The following is a 19,240-nucleotide window of genomic DNA, read 5'->3' on the forward strand; positions in this document are numbered from 1 at the left end:
GCACGGGGGCGACAATGTATTCATGGCAGGGGTGGTAAAACAAGGAATAATTGGGGTGGGGTTACGTACCGAGTTGAGTAAAAGAATCGCGGCGGATCGCACTATGCGGAAGAAGAGGGGGAGGGAGGGGTGAGGGAGGAGGGAGGAGGGAGGAGGGAGTAGGGGGCGATCATGTTGGGGAAGACGGTAAAGGAGGTGGAGGAGTTGAGTTGAGTGTTGGAGCATCTCATGCAGTGGGAGATACCTTGAGATCCGTTTCAAGGCAGGAGCAGGATTCTGTGTGTGGGAAGCATGGCCCTGCTTGTAAGTTTGAAGCGACAATGAAGGGGAACGATAGCAAAATGATGAGAATCGAAGATCAACTATGAGCAGAGATGAGATGTAGTATTTTCCGGGCTGTTTGGGGGAGCAGGGAGTGAGAGGAAGGTGTTTACATGTATGGTCGTATCTTGCGCATCGGGAGAATCTTTCTTCATCTTTCCAGTCCCCGTTAGATTTCCTCTTCCAGCCCTTCTGATTCGCTTCCTGCTCTTTCCCTGCAGGTCGAGACTTGTTCCGGAGGAGATGCAGAGCTAGAGACCATCCTGGATCGATACCATGATAGTCTCCTCGAGCCGCATGCGCGGCCTCTGTGTTTGTCTGGTTCTTTGCTCCGTCACCAGCCATGTCTTTCCTTCCACTAGCACGAATTTCTTCTACTCAGACGGGTATTGCTTGCCTTCAAGTTCCAAGGGTCTCAGAAAGGCTGCCGTTCCCGGCAGCAGGGAGAAACTGGGCGTCTTGGGCTCCTTTGGAACCGCGCTGCACTCGACAGAGTTGCTGGATAGGATGCTCTCTACTGTGAGGTTAAGAGGAGGATCAAACGCTGAGGGAGGCGAGAATGAAGATGAACCTCCTCGTCCTCCTATCGATGACTATCCTCCTCCTAGCGAAGAAGGCGACTTCCGTCCCAACACGGGCCGAGGAGGCTACAGGGACGACCGCGACATAGAGGACGCGCGGCATCCAGATCATGCAGACTCATGGCGAAATGTGGATGAGTATCCTCCCGAAGGAGACTGGGCCGATCGCCGGAGGGGCAGCCGATCCGGAGGCTACAGGTGTCACTCGACGATCCCTTCCTATCCTGACGCGATGAGCAGAAGGAGAGCTGGCGGGCGTGACAGAGGCTACGGGGGAGGCTTTCAAGTGAGCAACGGAGCTTATGTAGTAGCGTGAATGACGCTCGTGTGAGCAGGACGATGATAGAAACGATGATGGAGGCATCCCTCCTCCTCCACAGGAGGACAGGTATCATGAAGGTCGACCAGCCGATCACCGCGATCCTCGGGATCGAAGTTTTCGAGAAGGCATTCTTCACAGGGAGTACGAGAGGGCACAGGATCCTGAGTTCGATCGGAGAGCCCCGACGAGGTGAGAGGGTCAGGAGCGACTTCTCAGCTCGAAACTCACATCCTGCCTCAGACCACCGTTCGATGACTACGAAGATTCGAGAAGGCCAGAGAAGGAAAACGAACCTCCTGGGGGCCGGCAGGAGGCTCGAGATCTGGACAGGGCGGCTAGGCCTGTTCCTTACCTTCCACGAGGATATGACTATGAGGAGAGGTGAGGCTCGAAGTAGTCTCATGACAAACGAACCCCCTGACCTAGTCAAAGGAGGCGGTCAGGACGGTTTGACGCACGAGGGCCTCCTTCCCCGTATGACCAGCGATCCCGGTAGATCCCTTGGGGCACATGGTGGCCACGAGTGTCCTGATAGCCTTCAGGTACGATCGACCCTTGTCTCCGCCCAGGTTCAGCCGAGGTAGAGAGCGCGATCCCCGCGACCGAGACCCAGCCGATCGAGATCGCTATCGAAGCTATGGGCGAGGCAGAGCCGTCGACCAGCCACCGTATGAGAGGGATGCCTACTGGTGGAAGCGATATTTGCTTGATCGCAGGGTTGACGAGCTCGAGCAGGTCAAGAGATCGCACTCCCAGCATCCCCAAGGATCGTCGCTACCCTGATCCCAGGTGGGGGTCGAGAGGAATTTTCAGCTGCACTATGTGATGTTGGTGAAGGGCCGGCGAACCCGTCAGTCTGCTGATTCGCAATCTCTCTCGCTCAACTACAGCGGAAACGCTTAGACAGGCAGACTAGTTTGCAGAAAGACGTGAGAACACAGCTGACTCTCCCATCAGGTCTTCAACAGGTTTGGGAGGATTCTAGACGTTTACATCCCTCGTTCCTATTACAAAGGCATCCCAAGGGGTTTTGCCTTCGTGGAGTTTGAGAATTATCTGGACTGCAAGGTCACTGGTGATGCCTGTCAGCCTGTTGAGCTCACGGAGGCTGTGCAGGCGGCTCTGAGGAGCTACGACGGAACGAGACTCGACGGGCGAGTCCTCAGCATCTGCTACGCACAGTGAGCTGCCCGTTGATGTGCTGCCGTGGTACTGACGAGTCGCTGGCAAGAATGAATAGGAAGAGCTCGGGGGAAATGAGGAGGAGGAATCGCCAACCTCGCCATCCTGAGAGCTACAAGCGCCCGAGGCTTGATTCTGTTGACGAAGGCGGGCCAAGAGACAATCGGGACGAGTTTCCTCCTCCTCCTCGACCCGGCAGCACAGAACCTTTCTCCCGCTCCGTAGATCGGAGAGCTCGTGAGGACGAAGATGCTTATCGTGGACCCGATGGGCCGGATCGAGATGACAGCCCAGGCAGAGGGGAAAGATGGAGGACGCACGAAGAGGCTGAGGCGAGAGCTTGGCGAGATGTGGAAGGGCCCGGTGGAGAGGGGAGATGGAGAGAGGACGACCGAGATGGAGAAGATAGGAGAGAGGAAGAGGAGACTAGAGACAGAGAGCATGGAGAGGAGCAGGAGTCCCATGACAGGGACCCTCCTGCTCCTGAAAATGGAGGATACAGTGAAGGCCAGCGCGAGCAAGGGGCATCAGAGCATCACGATGACAACTACAAGCCCGACGAGCACCACGAGGGATGAAATTTCCTTCAAACATAACATATGTACAAGTATGCAATCCTGTCTAACCGAGTCTTGCTATAAATAAACTATGACCATGCATGGAGCCAGCGCCGAAATGTCATAGATCATCGTCCATGTCGATCTCCTTGCTCAACCAGATGCACTGAGGAGCAATCTCCTGTGATATCCCCCGTACGTGTGTCAGGACCTGATTGTAATGCACGTCTTCGAACTTGCCATGCTGCAGCCTCTGCTCGTAGGGAGGAAGGATTTCCATAAGCGCCCTCAGGTTATTGACCGCCTCGACCTCCACACGCTGAAGGTGCCGCTGCAAGGAGTCGTTAGCACTGCTCTTCTGCTTATGAGATTCCAACTCGACCATGACGATCTTCCTGATCATGAACGTCAGCATCTCGCTGATGTTGACTTGGTTCCCAGGGACGCTCTGGTAACTTTGGGAGCACTTCCTGGTGACTTCCTTGGGCAGGGGAGGCGGCAAGACCGTGCGGGGGATTCCGACGGGAACGAGGATGCTGGTAACGCTATCAGCTTCCTGCGAGCCATTTGAAGAGTTGATAGAGTCGTGCCGACTCCCTGACGTTGACACTCCGGGGCTGGCTGGAGCAACGAGCGACATCGTCATTCCTGCATTCCGACCATTCACACTGTCCTTGACTGTGCAATGATTGGCAGCGAGCGGGTGGCCAACCACTGCGTTCGGAGAATGCTTGATGACTGTTGGGTGAGGGTTCGCCATGCCATTGGGGTAAATCAGAGGAGCATTGTCCGAGCCGTTGCTTCCTTGACCTTGCTTTTGAATTCTCTTCGTCGCCATCAGATCTACAACGTAAGCCTCCGGTGCCTGGGGATGGCAAGGAAACCCTGCAGTGACGGCAGGTCGATCAGCACTTGCCCCTTTGCTTCCTCCAGACTTCCGGCCTTTCTTCGGCCCTTGTCTTCCTTGGCTCAAATTCACACCGGGCGGGTTCTTCAGCAGGCCTGGCACCTGAGAATGACCATTGGAGAATTGCGAAGCAACCAATTCGTGAGGACTAGCAACAACAGTGTTCAGCCCCTGATTGAGTGTAAGATGTTGAGCTTTTCCATCCTTCTTGTCCCCTTTATATACGGAGCTCGCCAGCAGCGGTGATGTTCTGCTCAAAGGTAGAAGGGTTGGAAGCTGATTGCCCAAACTGACATGCGCCATCGATCCAGAGACATTAGAGACGGGCTGAGCATTCGAGATCATATTCAAGTCGTTTCTGACTGGACCATTCGAGCTGGGAACAACCGATAAGCTCAATTCATGTGGCTTTGCAATGGTTGTAGAAGGCACATTCGACTGAAGGACTGTCGGTGCTCCCTTCTCCATTCCCAAGTACTGTCTTTGCTGCTGACTCTCACCTTGGCTCAGAAACCTCGTCATGGCCTCCACATTGCTGTGCAGTTTCTCCAGGTCCTTCCCCCTCTCGGTCGACACAGCCATTGAAACATCGCTCGGGTTAATTGCTACGCCAGATGCCCGTGCATGTCCATTATTCTGAGGAGGCATCACACTTTGGGGGGAAGTTCCGAATTCGACGGCTCGAGGACCTTGTCCCTTCTTTCTCCCTTTCTTCTTGTTGTTGGCTTGACTTCGGTTTGTAGTGCAAATTCCTCCGAATTCATTTCCTTGAGCGCTAAGAGGATTCAATTCTGTGTGTTGAATGATCACACCGACCTCTCCTTGGTCCTTTGCAAGTTCACTGGAGTTCATAATGGCAAACGTTGTCTGAGCATCATTCCCACTTTCAGTCTTCACTGCATGGTTCATCACAGCTGTAGAAACGTCATCTTTCTTAATGGCCGGCAGAGCATGCGAGTTTTCCAGTCCGTTCAACGTCAATTGCACTTCTGCTACCGTCTCTATCAAGCTAGAATTATTTGATTTCACCTCCAAAGTCAATGCTTCCTGACCAGAGCTTGCGGGTGTATCCTCTTTTGTGACTGAAGATTGCGGTATTGGTCCAGTATCATTCTCCAGTTTCTTTTCGTCTGCTATGCTCTCCTGACTACACTTTTCTGTGGAGACGTTTTCTTGCTGTGATGACAAATTTGGTTGTGATTTCTCAGCCTCGGACGAACCAGCAACTGCAATTGGAGTCTGTGAATCAACGTTAGGGTTCAACACTTTGTCCTCTGATTTGACATGTTCATGGCTGGTCAGACTGAAATCAACATCGTTGTCTACTTCCAGAAATTCAAAGTCTGCATGATCACCACCATAATCTTGGCGATCTTGCTTCTGTGAGTCCCCTTGAAGCTTGCTCTTCTCAGACAACAACAAGTGCTCTCGATGTTTCTTCAATTTCGAAAATCTATCCAGCTTCGTCATGCTGTTTGCAGCCTTTGTCCTCTTAGAAATCATCACAGAATTTTCTCTGATGTTCTTCGAAAAAGGACGTAACCGCTTCAATTCTTGCAATTCTTTTCTTTTCCTGTTGAAAGCAAATGATTGCGACCTCTTCTTTTTCAATCCAAGATCAAGAGCAAGTTTCGAGTTGTCACAACGAAATGCAAAGTGCTTCCGTTGCTCAAAGTTCTCGATTCCTCGGATATTCCCAACAACACCTTTCTGTGCTGCTTCTGAAGCTCCGAAGTCATCACACTCTAAATCCATTGGAAACTGAATCTTCTGTTCATATAGCCTCCATACTTTCTCCAAACCTGATTCAAAGCTTCTTATCCACCTTTCTGGATCGAATAGTGGAGCGCTTAATCGGTTAGCTTGCAGTTTCGTCTTCCATTCTCTCAACATCACCGGATCGTTTCCAAGTTTTACCGCCAATTCTTCATACTCCGCTAGATTCGATACTGCCATTTCAGGCATTCCGACAGACTTTGCGATACATGTAGCCACAAGCGAAGGCCAGTTATCGCCACTGACAGTCACGAAGGGAACTCCAGCCCACAGCATATCACTAGCTGTTGTATGTCCGTTGTAAACAATGGTATCCAAGCAGAGGTCGGCCAGCGTGACTCGTTTGAGATGTTCGATCTTCGGGCTACAGGGTGGTCCAAACACAAGGCGTTCTGGGGGTATTCCTGATCGTTTCGCTTGTAGTTGTAGCCTTGGCACAGCTGCCTTCGGATGCTTGTATAACCAAATTACACTGTTCGGCACTCTACGAAGAATATTCATCCAGATTTGAAACAAGTCTGCAGTAATCCTACCAAGTCTGCAAAAGTTACAAAATACAACTGTTGGATGATCTGGGAGTTGATGATCGTCCCTGGTAGGAAGATTCTTTTGATCTAAAATTTCTGGATAAAGGTGACGGAAGGAGTTTGTCTGATAACAGTAAGGCATATGTAGAATTCGTTCAGTATAGAATTCCCGGTGCTTCTCTGGGCATACAGTTCGATCGGCGACGTTGAAATCGATGTAATCTGCCCCCATTGTGCCTGGATAAGCTAAGTAAACAAGCTGCACGGGTGCAGGGCGAAGCGCGCTGATTCCATTACGGTCCCCAGCAGTATGCCCATTCAAATTGACCAGGATGTGTATTCCATCTTCAGCAATCGCCTCTGCACATTTCTTGTCGTTGTCTCGTTGAGAAAAATTACGAAAATGCTCAATTTCTTGAGCAATTGTTTTTCGGTAATGCGAATTATCATCATCTCGTGTGATGGAGTAACAGAAAATTTCAAATTTAGAGTCGTCATGCAGCAAGAGAGCGCTTTGGATCAAGTCTGCTGTTGGATGGTCCACAAAATCTGAGCTGATATAACCTATTCTTAGACGCGGAATGCCATTTTCGGAAGGATTCAAGATTATCTTTTCATCCCTCCATGCATGGTATTCATCGTCATCTTCTTTGTTCGGTTTTTGCTTGATGAGTTTCAAAGCTTTTTCCTTCGCATCTTTCGCATATGCCTCCGCTATCCGTCGAATCGTACCCTTGTCAAAGCTTACTCCAGAAGAGGTGTAATGCAACGCATGAAAGGGCATAATGACAGGAACCTCACCATTATCCAATTGATTCAATACATGTCGCACTAGTGGTTCAATATTTCTGTACCATTCCTCCCATGCGCACGCACAAAGCAAGTCAAACACAAGTTGAGAAAAGCAGTCTTGTCCTTTCGAGGAAATATCATTGCCTTCTAGCCGTTCTCTAGACTTAGCAATATTCTCTTTCAACATCTCATCGTACCGCTCTTGCCCAATGCACTCGGGACAATGCCAAAAGTCAGGTGGAACCGTCGCATTACTGAGGCACATACACGCAAAACAGAATGACCGACAACACGAATCGCAGGTGGTCGACTCGATCTCATGATATCCACACGAGCAGCACTGCAACGCCTGTTCTGGCAGCTTCCATGGACCTCTACATGTTTGACTTACAACCAGCACATGTTTTTCCAATTTTTCATGGGCGTGATGTATACAAGCATTGCATGTCCAGCGATGGGAAAGAGGAAAATTTGCAAGAATACCCATGCAGCTCTTATGAAAGCTAGATGGACACTCAGAACAATGGACGTCAACTCCAGCATGCCCACATACATCGCAAAACCTCGAATTGTTGTATTTCTTCTGCAACTTTCGCAAGAGTTGATTTTCCGTTTCATTGGCGCCCGTAACAACCACTTCAAATTGATCCATTCTCTCTGAAAGAGCTTCTTCTGGAAGTATAGCGATCTCTGAATACGATACTTGGCTCCCCTCGCTGAAGGCCGACCCACAAGCTGGACAAAACTTCCAAACACCTAAATTTTCACGGATTAAGGGTCCCCAGAAGATACCATGGCAATGACTACAAATGTATCCAGTATCTCTGCCAAAAAGTGGCTCCTCATTAAACCTCAAGCGTTTCCTGTTCCTTTTTGGACCTTTGCTATGCCGTTTTCGTCCAAACACGGTAGGCTTTGGACAAGTTTCTGGGGTATCCCTTGGACCTGTTTCTGGGGGTTCCTGTGGAGCAGTTTCTTGGGGGACGCTTTCAGGATGTTCGTTGACAGCAAGAGTGGGATCCGAATCGACATCATCCACTGCAACCAGTGAAAAGTCCGCCGTTGAATCCATGTGAAGCGCTTTCTGCTTTCAAGGGGCTGATGGGTCAGTGCAGAAGATCATTCAGCATGCCAGGCGAGGCACAGACCAACGATCCTCTCACACAAGACGGTGGTCGACGTTGGGCATCTTGCAGAGAGAAGGGAGGGAGGAAGGAAGAGATCGAGGGGGAGGGGGAAGAGAGGGTAAAATTTCAGAATGAAGCAACGAGAAAGTGTGAGCCCCTGTGCAGCAACCACGGACTCCAGGAGGGGGAGGTCGGGGAGGAGGATGTCGTCTCCTGCTTCAGCTTGCCGCCCATTCTTGTCTCCCTCCCGAACGCCCGCCATGTGCTGCCACAAACTTCGAGAGCGCGCGGCCTGCCATGCTTCAAGAAGCTGAGCAGGGGTAGTTGTGAGATACGTTCTGCTGGTGGGGTAGTTCTGCCAGATCAGGAGGGGTAGTAGGCAGACGAAAAAAAAGGGTGGGTAAGGGGATATCTGTGCAGGGGGCCAATTCGTAGGGTAGGGGTGTGACCTCAACCCCTTCGTAATCATATTCAAAGTGTAGAAAATAGGGTGGGGGGTACAACAAGTAAATCGATTTTGACCTTGAGCTAGTATGCCAAGGGTAGGGTGATAGAATAATGGAGGGTAGGGGTGGTCGTGTGACCTTTTCTGTGAGAAGAAAGAACACGACCACAACAGTTATAAGATGTTTTTAAATTTCAATTATTGACAAGACATTTTTCAAAATAGAGAACAAATATTTCAAAACAAATCAAACCAGTTTCAACCCGTTTGATAAAAGCGACATCGTTCCCCTAGCAAGACCTCTTCGGGTCGCAGTTCCTTTCGCAGTTCCATGCGCGAAAGCGACCACGGCAGGCACAGGATGGTTAAGTCCTCGAACGACACACAGAATGGGTAAGTCCACGAGCATGCTCCTCCTCTCCTCCGAGGAAGAGATAGTCTCAGGCGTCGGTGATGACAAGGAAGGATTGCCGGAGTGCTGAAGGTTTCCACCCCACAGACGTTGATCTCGAGGATCGAAGTGAGAATCTAAACTCCGATGCAGTCCTGCTCTCGGGGAGCGAACGTAGCATCAGTCGGCTGCCTTCAAAAATTCTCCTCCTATGCTGCAGACCAGCTTGCCAACCCGCGTCTCCTCTCTCATCTTTGCAATGGCTGTCTGTACCTCGGACATGCGGTAAACGGAGCTGAGATGAGGCCTGATCTTCCCATCGAGCACCAGGGGCCATACCTTAGTTCGTATTGCCTTGAACATCTTGTTCTTGAACTCCTCCTCGCTGTTGCGGATGGAGCATCCCAGCACTTCAACCTTCTTCTCTATCAACCTTTGAATATTGAATTTCCCCTCCTCCACCATGCAGCCTTGGAATACAAGTTTCCCCCCTGGTTTCAGCAACTGAATGTTGCGATCGATCGTATCTCCTCCTATGCAGTCTATCACAGCATCCACACCCTTGCCGCATGTTGCCGTCCTTACGATCTTGTCGATGTCCTCTGTGTTGCTCTCACATGCGTAGTCAGCTCCCAAGGACAAGCAGAATTCAACCTTCTGCTTGGAGCGACAAGTCGTGAAGACCTCGATGCCGAAGTTTCTTGCAACCTGGATCATGATGTGCCCGACCCCACCCGCCCCTCCATGGATGAGGACCGACGTTCCTTCCTTCAGCTCCGCCAGCTCGAACAGGCAAGACCATGCAACGCACAGGCCCAGCGGCATAGCAGCAGCGACATTCCAGTCAAATCCTCTAGGGAGCAGCAGCGCCTGTTGCTTCTTGCAAACACAGAATTCAGCGTAACCTCCGCCTGAGACCATCGCACAGACTGCTCCGCCCTCGACCATGCCATCGGTCTCCTCATCTACGATCATGATCTCACCAGACACCTCCATGCCGATGATGTCGGTGCATCCTCTCGGGGCAACGAACCTTCCCTTCACCTGCTCCAAGTCTGCACCACTCACCGCGAACGAACGGACCCGCAGGAGCATCTCTCCTTCCCCTGGCCATGGAATCGGACGAGCATACATCGCTATCGCGTCCTCCTCCTTCACAGCCCATCCAAGCTGCTGTTGCTTCCCCGTCGGCTTCACCACCCTGGAGGGTCCGCATGCCTCCCCCACCGGCGCGCTCATGTTCAGGGTCAGACCATTGCGATCTCCTCCCTCCTAATGTTTAGTCAACTCAGTTTGCCCTTGGGCAGAACATGGAGGGGAGTCGTAGGGACGACGGAGGGAGGATGGAAGGAGGTGGAAGGAGGAGGGGGGAGAGAAGGAGGGGCGCTAGAAACTAGTAAGAGCGGGGGAGAGAGGAAACACGTCAGAGAGGAGGGAAAGAGGCGAGGCGGGGGGGGCGAGAAGAAAGGTTGTCATTGGTGCATGGATGGACCAAGTTCGAAGGTGAAACGCATAGTGACAGATAGTAACAGGATGGGACTTACTGTGAACATCAAGACTGTGAGTGGGGAAACTGCCAAAGTACAGGTAAGAGACACGCCCGAACAAGACAGCTGCATTTACCCCGTTGTAGGCTCTTTACACAGATACCGTTGAGCACTTGAAGAACAAGGTTGAAAAATCTACAAGTCTAGGAAAGATACGTGACTTTGTTCGGAAAGGGGTCATTCTAGACGGTGAGTTTATCCGGCTTGAAAGGATTTCTTTTTGATTATATTTTGTCTTTCCCAGACTTCAAAACATTAGCTCAGTGCGGGTTCGAAAACAACGAATTGATCATAGCCACCATAGAAAAATCAGCACCCCCAAAGTTTGTGTGAATTCTTCATTCTCTGTACTTCAGTTGACATGTATTCTGAAAAGAGCTGTGGAGATTGAAGACATAGAGACGTCCTCGAAGCAGGAAAGAAAGCTAGAAAAACCCAAGAAATGTGCTACGTGTGGTAAAGGAATCAACCTCGTCGAGCAGAACATGCCATGTAGATGTAGTCTAGTTTTCTGTGAGTTTCGATCTGATGACCTTTCATCGAGCTGAAGTTGTCTTCACGAACACAGGTGAACATCACCGGCCACCCGAGAAGCACCATTGTCCTGTCAACATATCTTTGCTCAAGAGAGAACAGCTGGCTCGAGATGTAATAGTTTTGCTAGCATGTCCTCTATCCATGACGCTACGACTGTGCAGCTCATGCCAAGTGAAAGTAAAGGATCTCGGTCAACTAGCAGTTCGGCCAAGGGCATTTTGATCTACAATGAGTTCGCCGCTTCACACAGGTCGAAAGCTTGTCGCCAAATGCATGCAGTAGGTAATGGGGCGGAATGGAAGATTGTTTCTTCCTTCAGTCGTCGTCTGCCCACTGAATCCTACCTGCAGCACTTGGATTCCTGGCTGGCGGCTGTTTGTCTGCGCTAGGAGCTGAGTGGGATGGTCAAGGAGTTCCGACCTGGATTAAGAGATTGGTAATATAAGTATGACGACGACTCTGTGATCAATGATGGATTCATGTCGATTCAGGTTCTCGGATACAGTCTTGCCTACCTCATTGGTCAATGGTCTCATTCAAAAAGGATCAATGTGAGTGTTTCACGTCACCGGGAGGGAGGAACTGCCATGATTGCGCTCCTGATCTTTTGAAACAGAATGCTTCCGGAGACGACCACGACTTTACCTACTGTCTGTGGAGCAGACAAGTATGGCAGCAACCTTGGGGATGCCTCAAGGCTGAATTTCGAAACTTGGTGAGGCGAATCGCAGCAGCATCGAAATGAGTCGCCGTGAGCAGTCACTAATGCAGCTCATGTGTTCCATTTGCAGGTCAGAGTGCTGGTGGACCTTGTGACCCATGATCGAAGTAGTCTCTTGCTAAATTATGGTGGAACTGGCTGATTGCTTGCTCGCAGGGAACTGTGTGACGCGGCATGCTCTCAAGTACAAGAAGTTTTATGATCCAAGTTAGATGCTAAGTTCCTCGCTGGCCGCCATTGGAATTTTCAGCTTCACTCATTTCCCGTTGTTATTGAACACGGGAACCTGATTGTCAGATAGTTTGCATATAAAGTGCGTCAGTGTGCGGAGTTTGCCAAGATTATGCCAGGCTGCTGCACCCAGGCTGTCAAGTTGGCTGATGTACCTAGCCAAAGTAATGCAGCGGCCGGCCCGGGCGCAAGTCTAACCAGCACTCAGGTAAACCCTAGTTGATTGTCCAGATCATCATTGCCAATCGGATCGGCGGATGGTTGAGTTCTGGACGGGAGTCCGGGCCCGGGCCTGGACTGGTGCGGGCCGCCGCGGCGCCGGCGGGCACTCCGACACGGTACCGTACGGTCCGATCACTGAAACGCCGGGTGACAGTCCGGCAAAGGGAAACCTGATCGTTACGGAAGCGTTTATGTTTGTAACGGAGTAGCGCCATGGCGCGTTGGGCAGGAGGAGAGATGGCAGTAGAAAGGGGAGGGGAGAAAGGGCCCAGCGTTGACATGCTGCTTCTTCGGCTCCTCAACCACTTCTGCCTCCATTCCTCACATCAACTGCTGAGCTGACCTTTCAGTGCGCCGTTTCTCACTCACAGACAAATCGATCCTGCCTTTCCCCATTTCTGTAGCCCGACCGCCTCGATACTGGTCGTCAGCATCAGCTAGCTTGACCCTCTTTGACATCTCTTGTGCATGTCTTGGAAACTCAGCATGGTAGCAAGAGGAGCGGCGATCGACACTTCACATGCCATGATGAGCGGATAAACAATTCGGCGATGCTCCCGAGAATTGGAGGTCCTCGCTCGGGCGCGGCCACTCAATCAAGAGGAGGTTCGGGAGCTGCCTCTCAGGCGAACAGGAAAGTATTGGCAGCAAGGCAGGACCTGTCCGATTCAGAAGAAAGCAGCTTCGAGGCGAGCGAGTCCGACCATGATGATGAATCCGTCATGCAGCTCAACTCTCGGGGCCGATCCGCTCCTGGCCATGACCCTCGGATCGCGCGCACTACCTACCCCGAGGTGAAGAGAGTGTCGCACAGCAGCACGGGACACGATGCAGGATACGATCAGCTCCCGCGGGCTCTTTCCCGAGGCTCGGTCCTCAGGACCCCCGAGGCTGAGAGAACGAGCAGTGGAGGGTACGGGAATGCGAGGGAGCAGCAGGGACGGTATTCCTCAGTTGAGGTTGAGATGAAGAGACCGCCCAAGATTGAGGAGAAAGTCTACGACATGCGCGCGCATGCGGCAAACAGCAGCCTGACCGATAGTGAAGGGACGGAAGACAGTGAAGGGGATGCGCAAGGGAAGCAGTACCTGCAACAAGCGCGCATGGCGAGAGACGCGGATGCCGATGATATGAAGGGAGCGATTCGAACAAAGTACGGTGTCAAGGTAAAAGTGGACAAAGTCGAGATGGACAGATTCTCCGACTTCGATACGATGGTGCAAACACAAACTCGTGAGGGCCGGGCGAGCACGAAGCTGCAAGATAAGGTGAGGGTCTACCCTTGTTGGTGCTTGAGAGGAGGAGGACTGACGGGACTGCATCACCTAGACGCGCATGATCGAGTCAACCATGGCGACGCAAGCGCAACGAAGAGCATTGGAAGAGAAGGCGGAGGAAGAGATCAATCATCTTGAAGACATCGCCACGAAACGCGAAAGATGGCTTCTGCGGCAGCAAGAGCGAAAGATGAAGGCGGCAGAGGCTGCGCGGAGGAAGCTGTCCGACAAGGGGATGATGGTAGCCAAGTGGTGGCTGAGCGCTGTGAGGCGGCAGGTGATGGAGAGGTCTTCTGACGTGAGCTGTGCTTGACGTGGTGTGCAGGGCCCAGAGCTTGCGAGTCCACGGTCAGCCGTTCCAGGCGCTGGTTACGATGAAGATGCGAATGGTTCCGAGAGATTGATGAGTAGCCTTGAGATGAGCCACAGAGAAGATACAGCAAGACATCGTCTCTACCAACAAAACCAGCAGGTTGTTGTCTTCTACAACTATGGACCCGAGCTGATTGTTGTTTCTCCCTCCCTCTTCCTCTCTGATTCGTCAGGACATCGATCTCTATAGAAGGGAGCTGCAAAGTTTGGTCGAGAAGGAAGCGGAGCAACGGAAAATCCTGAAAGAGTTGTGGGAGCAGAAGACTGCGATGAAGTCCAAGGAGGACAAGTACTCGGAGATCATATGGGATGTGCGAAAACATATTCTCGAGCAAAAAGAGAACCTTGAGAAGCTTCTGAAACGAAAAACCGAGGCTGAATTGCAGCTGTCTCAAGTTGCCGATGAGATCGAGGCCTTCAAGAATGAAAGTGAAGAGATCATGCAGAGACGAATGGCCCTGATCGAAGAAATCAACAGCCTGAAGCAGAGCAGAGATGAGCAGCAAGAGCTGGAGAGAGAGCAGCTCTCCCTTGCTATGAGGATGAGACGAGCGCAGCAGCTGCGGGAGAAGAAGAACAAGGAGCTCCGGGAGGAGATGGAGCAGTTGGCGGTGGAGGGAAACAAGCAGCAAGAGCAGATTGAGAAGGCCGAGCAAGAGATAGACATTGTGAAGAAGGAGATCGATAGCGTGAAATCATCCATCGACCAGAAGCGACATGCTCTTGATGGCATCTTGGCTCAGAAGCGTGAGAAAGAGAGAGAGGAGAGGTCTGTCTTGGACGAGATGCAGTCCGCCATGCACGACCTTGAAGTGCAAGAGCGGCAGGTCGCCGTACAGATGGGCAACGTGGCAAAGGTGCGGGATGACATCGAAGCGAGCAGGATGAAGGAGAAGGAGCTGATGCAGGAGGTAGAAAATCTCCGGAGATCCTTGATGGAAGGCGAGACTCAGATCAGGATGAAGGAGATCCACTCCCAGATGAAGGAGGTGGAGAAGGAGAAGGAGGCAGCAGAAGCCGTGAAGGCAGCGGCAGAGGCAAAGCTCGAGCAGGCCAAGGCAGAGCTTACAGAGGTGAAGATGTCGGAGAAGATGCTGCAACAGCAGGAGGAGGCGGCGAAGACTGAGAAGCTGATGGTCGAGGCGCGCAAGGACGACTACCTGAAGAGGATCGCGCAGCTGAAGAAGGACAAGGAGGCTCTGGAGTCGGACTCAGTATCCTTGAAAGACCAGATGCTCTACTTGCAGCAGGAAGAGAAAGCTGTGGAGAGGAAGGAGATGCTGACGAGGCACGAGGAGACGCTCATCAGGTCGCGGATCGACACGAGGAAGAAAACCATCGACGACATCCAGCAGAACATTGCAGGGCTCGAGGAGGAGAACGCGAGGATCCAGGCTGAGCTAGATGGGATGATGAAGCTGGAGAGTCAGGCGAATGCCAGGTGCAAAGAGCTCAAGGAGAAGGCTGTTGCCAGCCTGCAGGAGAAAGTTCGACTCCATGACATGGAGGAAGACTACCGAGCAACGCTGAAGGAGGCGGAGGCGGCGCTAGAGGAGGCGAAGAGAAGCTTGAAGAGGGTGGAGAATGAGCAGGGGGAGGTGGACGAGGAGCTGGCGAAGGCGAGGAAGAAGCTTTCAGACTCCAAGTCGTTCCGCGACTTGAAGCTTGAAGAGCTGCAGAAGATGCAGCAGGAGCTCAATCTCGAGACGAAGAAGCTGGAGGAGCAGCAGCAGAGGGTGCAGGAGCAGGTGGAGAGGAGGAGGACGGAGCAGAAGAACCTCATGGATGAGATGAACCGGCTCAGAGACGAGAGGTTGTCCATCGAGCATGGGCAGCGGGACCTGCAGGAGGAAGCAGCGAAGCTCAGGACGGAGAAGGAGGCAGCGGAGAAGAAAGCGAAGCAGAGGGTTAACGAGATCGACCGTCTAAAGCAGCTGTTAGAGGGTCTGGAGAAGAGGGAGGCGGTGCAGGAGAAGGAGCTGGCAAAGCTGCAGAAGATGTTCGAGGAGCGAGAGGTCAGGGGTCAGAACCGCGTCAGCGAGATCAGCCAGCTGAGAAACGAGATTGAATCCGCGCAGACATCCCTGTCGGACAACAGGGAGATGCTGCAGGAGCTGCTGAGGAGGAAGGAGGAGCTGCTGGGAGCCCTTCAGATGGCGACCGAGGAGCGAGAGGCAGCAGACGGGCAGGTTCACTTCCTTGAGATGCGCCTCAAGAACTTGTCGGTGCAGTCGGACTCGTCCCGATCGCAGCGGGAGGTGCTGGAGAAGGCAGTGGAGGAGGCAGAGGAGGAAGGGAAGATCCTCTTGCAGCAGCTGAAAGACGCTGAGAGCAAGCGGGATGTGCACGTGAAGGCGCTGGAGGAGATGACAAGAGTGTTGGCCCAGGCTCAGGCAGATCTGCTGGAGAAATCCCACGCTCTGCAGAGCAGCAACTCCACGAAGGAGGAGATGGAGCAGAAACTGCGCGCTGACTACGACAGGGAAAGGATGCGAGCTCGAGACCTGGAGGAGAGGAGCAGCGAGCTGCAGAAGCTGCTGGAAGAGACGAAGAGAGAAGTGGAGGAGCGCAAGGAATCTTGTGCGAGCAGGGAGGAGGAACTGAAGCGCAGGATGAAGGAGAAGGAGATAGCAGCTGCTGACGCGGACACGCGCATTCAAGAGCTGGAGAAGATGGTCAAGGAAGCCGAGGTGAGACGGTTGATGGTGCTGCTGATTATGCTTGTGATGATGATGATGATGATGATGATGACGACGACGACGACGACGATTATAATGATGCTGCTGATTACAGTGAATAATATAATTGTGGTGAATATGATGGATACGATGAATAAGATGATAAGAAATGTTGTCATGATGTTGTGATGATTGATGGATATGATGATGACTGTTATGTGCAGGAGCGATGGAGCTCTGTCGAGTCTGGGGAGGCGTCACAACATCAAAAACTTCTCGATCAGAAGTTGAAAGAGATCGAAAACAAGCGTGCGGAGCTGAAGGAGACGAAGAAGAAAGTATCTGACGTCTCATCTCAATCCGATGAGATATCTCGGGAGCTTGCTGGTGTGCAGGACGAGTACGCTAGAGACTATCGAACCAAGGTGACGTTGGCTGTTGTGGTAGTTCTATTAGTTGTTTTTCTATTAGTTGGTTTGTATCAGTAGTTGTGCTGTCAGTAGTTGTCCTGTTTGTGCTATCAGTCGTTGTGCTATCAGTAGGTGTTGTATAGCATCAGCACTACTATCAGCTGTTCTCACATCCGCTGTTGTTCTTTCTTCAGATGTTCTCGCTGATTACCATGATGATGACGATGTCCTGACGATGAGTTTCAGGTGGACCTTGAGAAGCAGCTCGAGAGGTCCCGCAAGGACCTTCTCGATCTTCGCAGCAAGCTCGCTCCTCTGCAGAAGGAGCAGCTGGTCTTGGAGGAGGAGATCCGCCGCCTCGAGGATCGTCAGTCGAACTCGTCCAAGCTAGCTGAGCAGCAGCTCGAGCAGCTGAAGCAGCTGAAAGACGATTACAGACAGGAGGAGACGATGAGGAGGGAGAGAGAGGCTGAGATCCTGTCGCTCCGCCGTACCCTCAACTCCAAGGACTTCTCGGCAGCCGAGCAGATTGCCGAGCTGGAGAGGCTGAGGAAGGAGGAAGGCAAGCGGCGGGAGGAGATGGAGAGTGCCCTGGCGAAGGCTAGAGGAGAGATGCCAGTGTACCAGAGGAGCGAGGAAGAGCTGAAGGCTGAGCTGGCGTCTGTGAAGGAGTCGATCGAGGAGCGAAAGTCCAACATCATCGACCTCCGTGATGAGCTCGGGCAGTGGAAGATCTCGGACGAGCTGCTGCGTGCTGAGCAGGCGGAGCTGCAGGAGGAGCTGAACGAGATGAAGTCCAACCAAGACGGCTGGGCAGAGAGGAGGGAGATGGTGGAGAAGGAGATACGCAGTCTGCATGAGGAGGAGGATCACCTGAACGATCTGGAGCAGAAGCTGAAGGAAAGGCTGCAGAAGTTCGAGGAGGAGAAGGACGCGAAGTCACAGACGAGGAAAGACCTCGAGAGCGCTCTGAACACTCTGATGGAGGAGGTGGAGGCGCTGGACGAAGCATGCAGGAAGCTGAGCGACGAGGTGCACGAGGCGTCGAACAGGAAGCACGAGTCTCGTCAGAAGAAGGAGAGGCTGGAGAGAGACGTGCAGTCGCTGCGGTCGGAGATCGAGGAGCTTGAAGGTGTGGAGGAGAGTGAGCAGTCGAAGCTCGCGGCGAGGAAGGAGGAGCTGGAGACGAAGAACCAGCGGCTGCAGGAGGAGCGGAAGGAGATTGAGAAGCAGCTCCTTGAGATGGAGGAGACGGAGAGAGCGTTGGCTGCCGAGGCAGCAGAGGTCAGGAAGCAGCACGTCGAGGCGGAGAAGGCGAAAGCCATGGCCTTGGCGGAGCAGGAGGAGCTGAGGTCGCAGCAGCAGGAGCTGGACGCTCAACGACGCAGCGTCGAAGATGAAATCTCAGAGCTGAGAAAGCACCTCGAGGAGCGGCGGAAGCTGAACGAGGACGCTGAGAGCTACGCGAAGTCGCTGCGGGAAGCTCGTCAGGATGCGGAGGAGAGGGCGGAGGAGAGCAAGAGAGCGCTGGAGGGCATCGAGAGGGAGAAGGAGCAGGCAGAGAAGTCGATCCAGGCGTCACGAGAGGCGATCGAGAGGACCGAGAAGGAGGTGCAGAAGATGCAGCAGGCGAGGAGCTGGAGGATTTCTGTTGGCTGTGTTTGACATTTTTCTTTCAGATCGCAAGTGACATGCAGACGGTCCATGAGAAACTTGAGGAGCAGAAGAGAGAGCTCGCCTCAGCTGACGCCCAGCACAGAGAGAAGATGCAGGAGCTGCAGGCAGTGGCAGAGGAGCGGAGGAGAAAGGTGAGGACGAGGACGAGGACGAGGATGGGGACGAGGATGGGGAGGGGGCGAAGGGGTGGAGGGGGAGGAGAATGGACAGATGGGAAGTGTGGGGGCTGAGGAGAGGAGGAGGACCACTTTCACACTCTCGAGCAGGAGAAGGAGCAGCAGGAGCAGATTGCTGCTATGGAGGATGAGCGACAGAGAGAGGAGGAGAAGCTGCGGGAGCAGAAGACAAACTTGCAGAGATTAGAAGCTGAAAAAGCTTCCCTGGATGCAAAGTATTCCCGAGAAGCCGAGAGGAAGGAGCGAATGGAGAAAGAGAAGGTCAGAGGAGGAGAGGAGGAGGGGGGACATTGAGGGGAGGGGAGGAAAGAGGGAAGGGAGAGGAGTGAGTGAGCGGAGGAGAGGAGAGGGGAGAGGGGAGAGGGGAGAGGGGAGAGGGGAGAGGGGAGGGAAGGGGAGGGAAGGGGAGGGGGAAAGGGGAGGGGAGAGAAGAGGGGAGAGGCTTGCAGCGGAGGGGAGGGGAA

The 19,240-nt window shown here is 52.7% G+C and overlaps 4 protein-coding genes across 4 annotated transcripts; 2 read left to right on the forward strand and 2 right to left on the reverse strand.

Annotated features, from left to right (window-relative positions):
* Positions 1-597: 597 nt before the first annotated feature.
* Positions 598-2,984, forward strand: GUITHDRAFT_106442 (hypothetical protein; the record flags this gene model as incomplete). The annotated part of the gene is made up of 9 exons (XM_005834819.1): positions 598-1,100; positions 1,143-1,188; positions 1,238-1,290; positions 1,363-1,413; positions 1,465-1,605; positions 1,767-1,959; positions 2,182-2,292; positions 2,341-2,405; positions 2,456-2,984. The coding sequence occupies 9 exons, from the start codon at positions 598-600 to the stop codon at positions 2,982-2,984; spliced, it is 1,692 nt and encodes a 563-aa protein (XP_005834876.1).
* Positions 2,985-5,646: 2,662 nt separating this feature from the next.
* On the reverse strand, positions 5,647-6,957 carry GUITHDRAFT_69287 (hypothetical protein; the record flags this gene model as incomplete). Its single annotated transcript, XM_005834820.1, has 1 exon — positions 5,647-6,957. A coding segment is annotated over one exon (1,311 nt), but the record flags the coding sequence as incomplete, so codon positions are not given.
* Positions 6,958-8,859: 1,902 nt separating this feature from the next.
* On the reverse strand, positions 8,860-10,074 carry GUITHDRAFT_93861 (hypothetical protein). Its single transcript, XM_005834821.1, has one exon. The coding sequence runs from the start codon at positions 10,060-10,062 to the stop codon at positions 9,109-9,111; it is 954 nt and encodes a 317-aa protein (XP_005834878.1). The 5' UTR covers positions 10,063-10,074; the 3' UTR covers positions 8,860-9,108.
* Positions 10,075-10,461: 387 nt separating this feature from the next.
* On the forward strand, positions 10,462-11,945 carry GUITHDRAFT_106445 (hypothetical protein; the record flags this gene model as incomplete). The annotated part of the gene is made up of 11 exons (XM_005834822.1): positions 10,462-10,515; positions 10,562-10,664; positions 10,720-10,804; positions 10,852-10,988; positions 11,044-11,123; positions 11,174-11,294; positions 11,363-11,448; positions 11,504-11,563; positions 11,629-11,727; positions 11,804-11,840; positions 11,890-11,945. The coding sequence occupies 11 exons, from the start codon at positions 10,462-10,464 to the stop codon at positions 11,943-11,945; spliced, it is 918 nt and encodes a 305-aa protein (XP_005834879.1).
* Positions 11,946-19,240: the final 7,295 nt, after the last annotated feature.

The sequence above is a fragment of the Guillardia theta genome (genome assembly GCF_000315625.1).
Source record: "Guillardia theta CCMP2712 unplaced genomic scaffold GUITHscaffold_24, whole genome shotgun sequence".
Classification (NCBI taxonomy): Eukaryota; class Cryptophyceae; order Pyrenomonadales; family Geminigeraceae; genus Guillardia; species Guillardia theta.

Bases quoted from the DNA above. Each gene is read 5' to 3' on its own strand.
- GUITHDRAFT_93861 (XM_005834821.1), bottom strand. From the start codon at position 10,062: ATGTATGCTCGTCCGATTCCATGGCCAGGGGAAGGAGAGATGCTCCTG.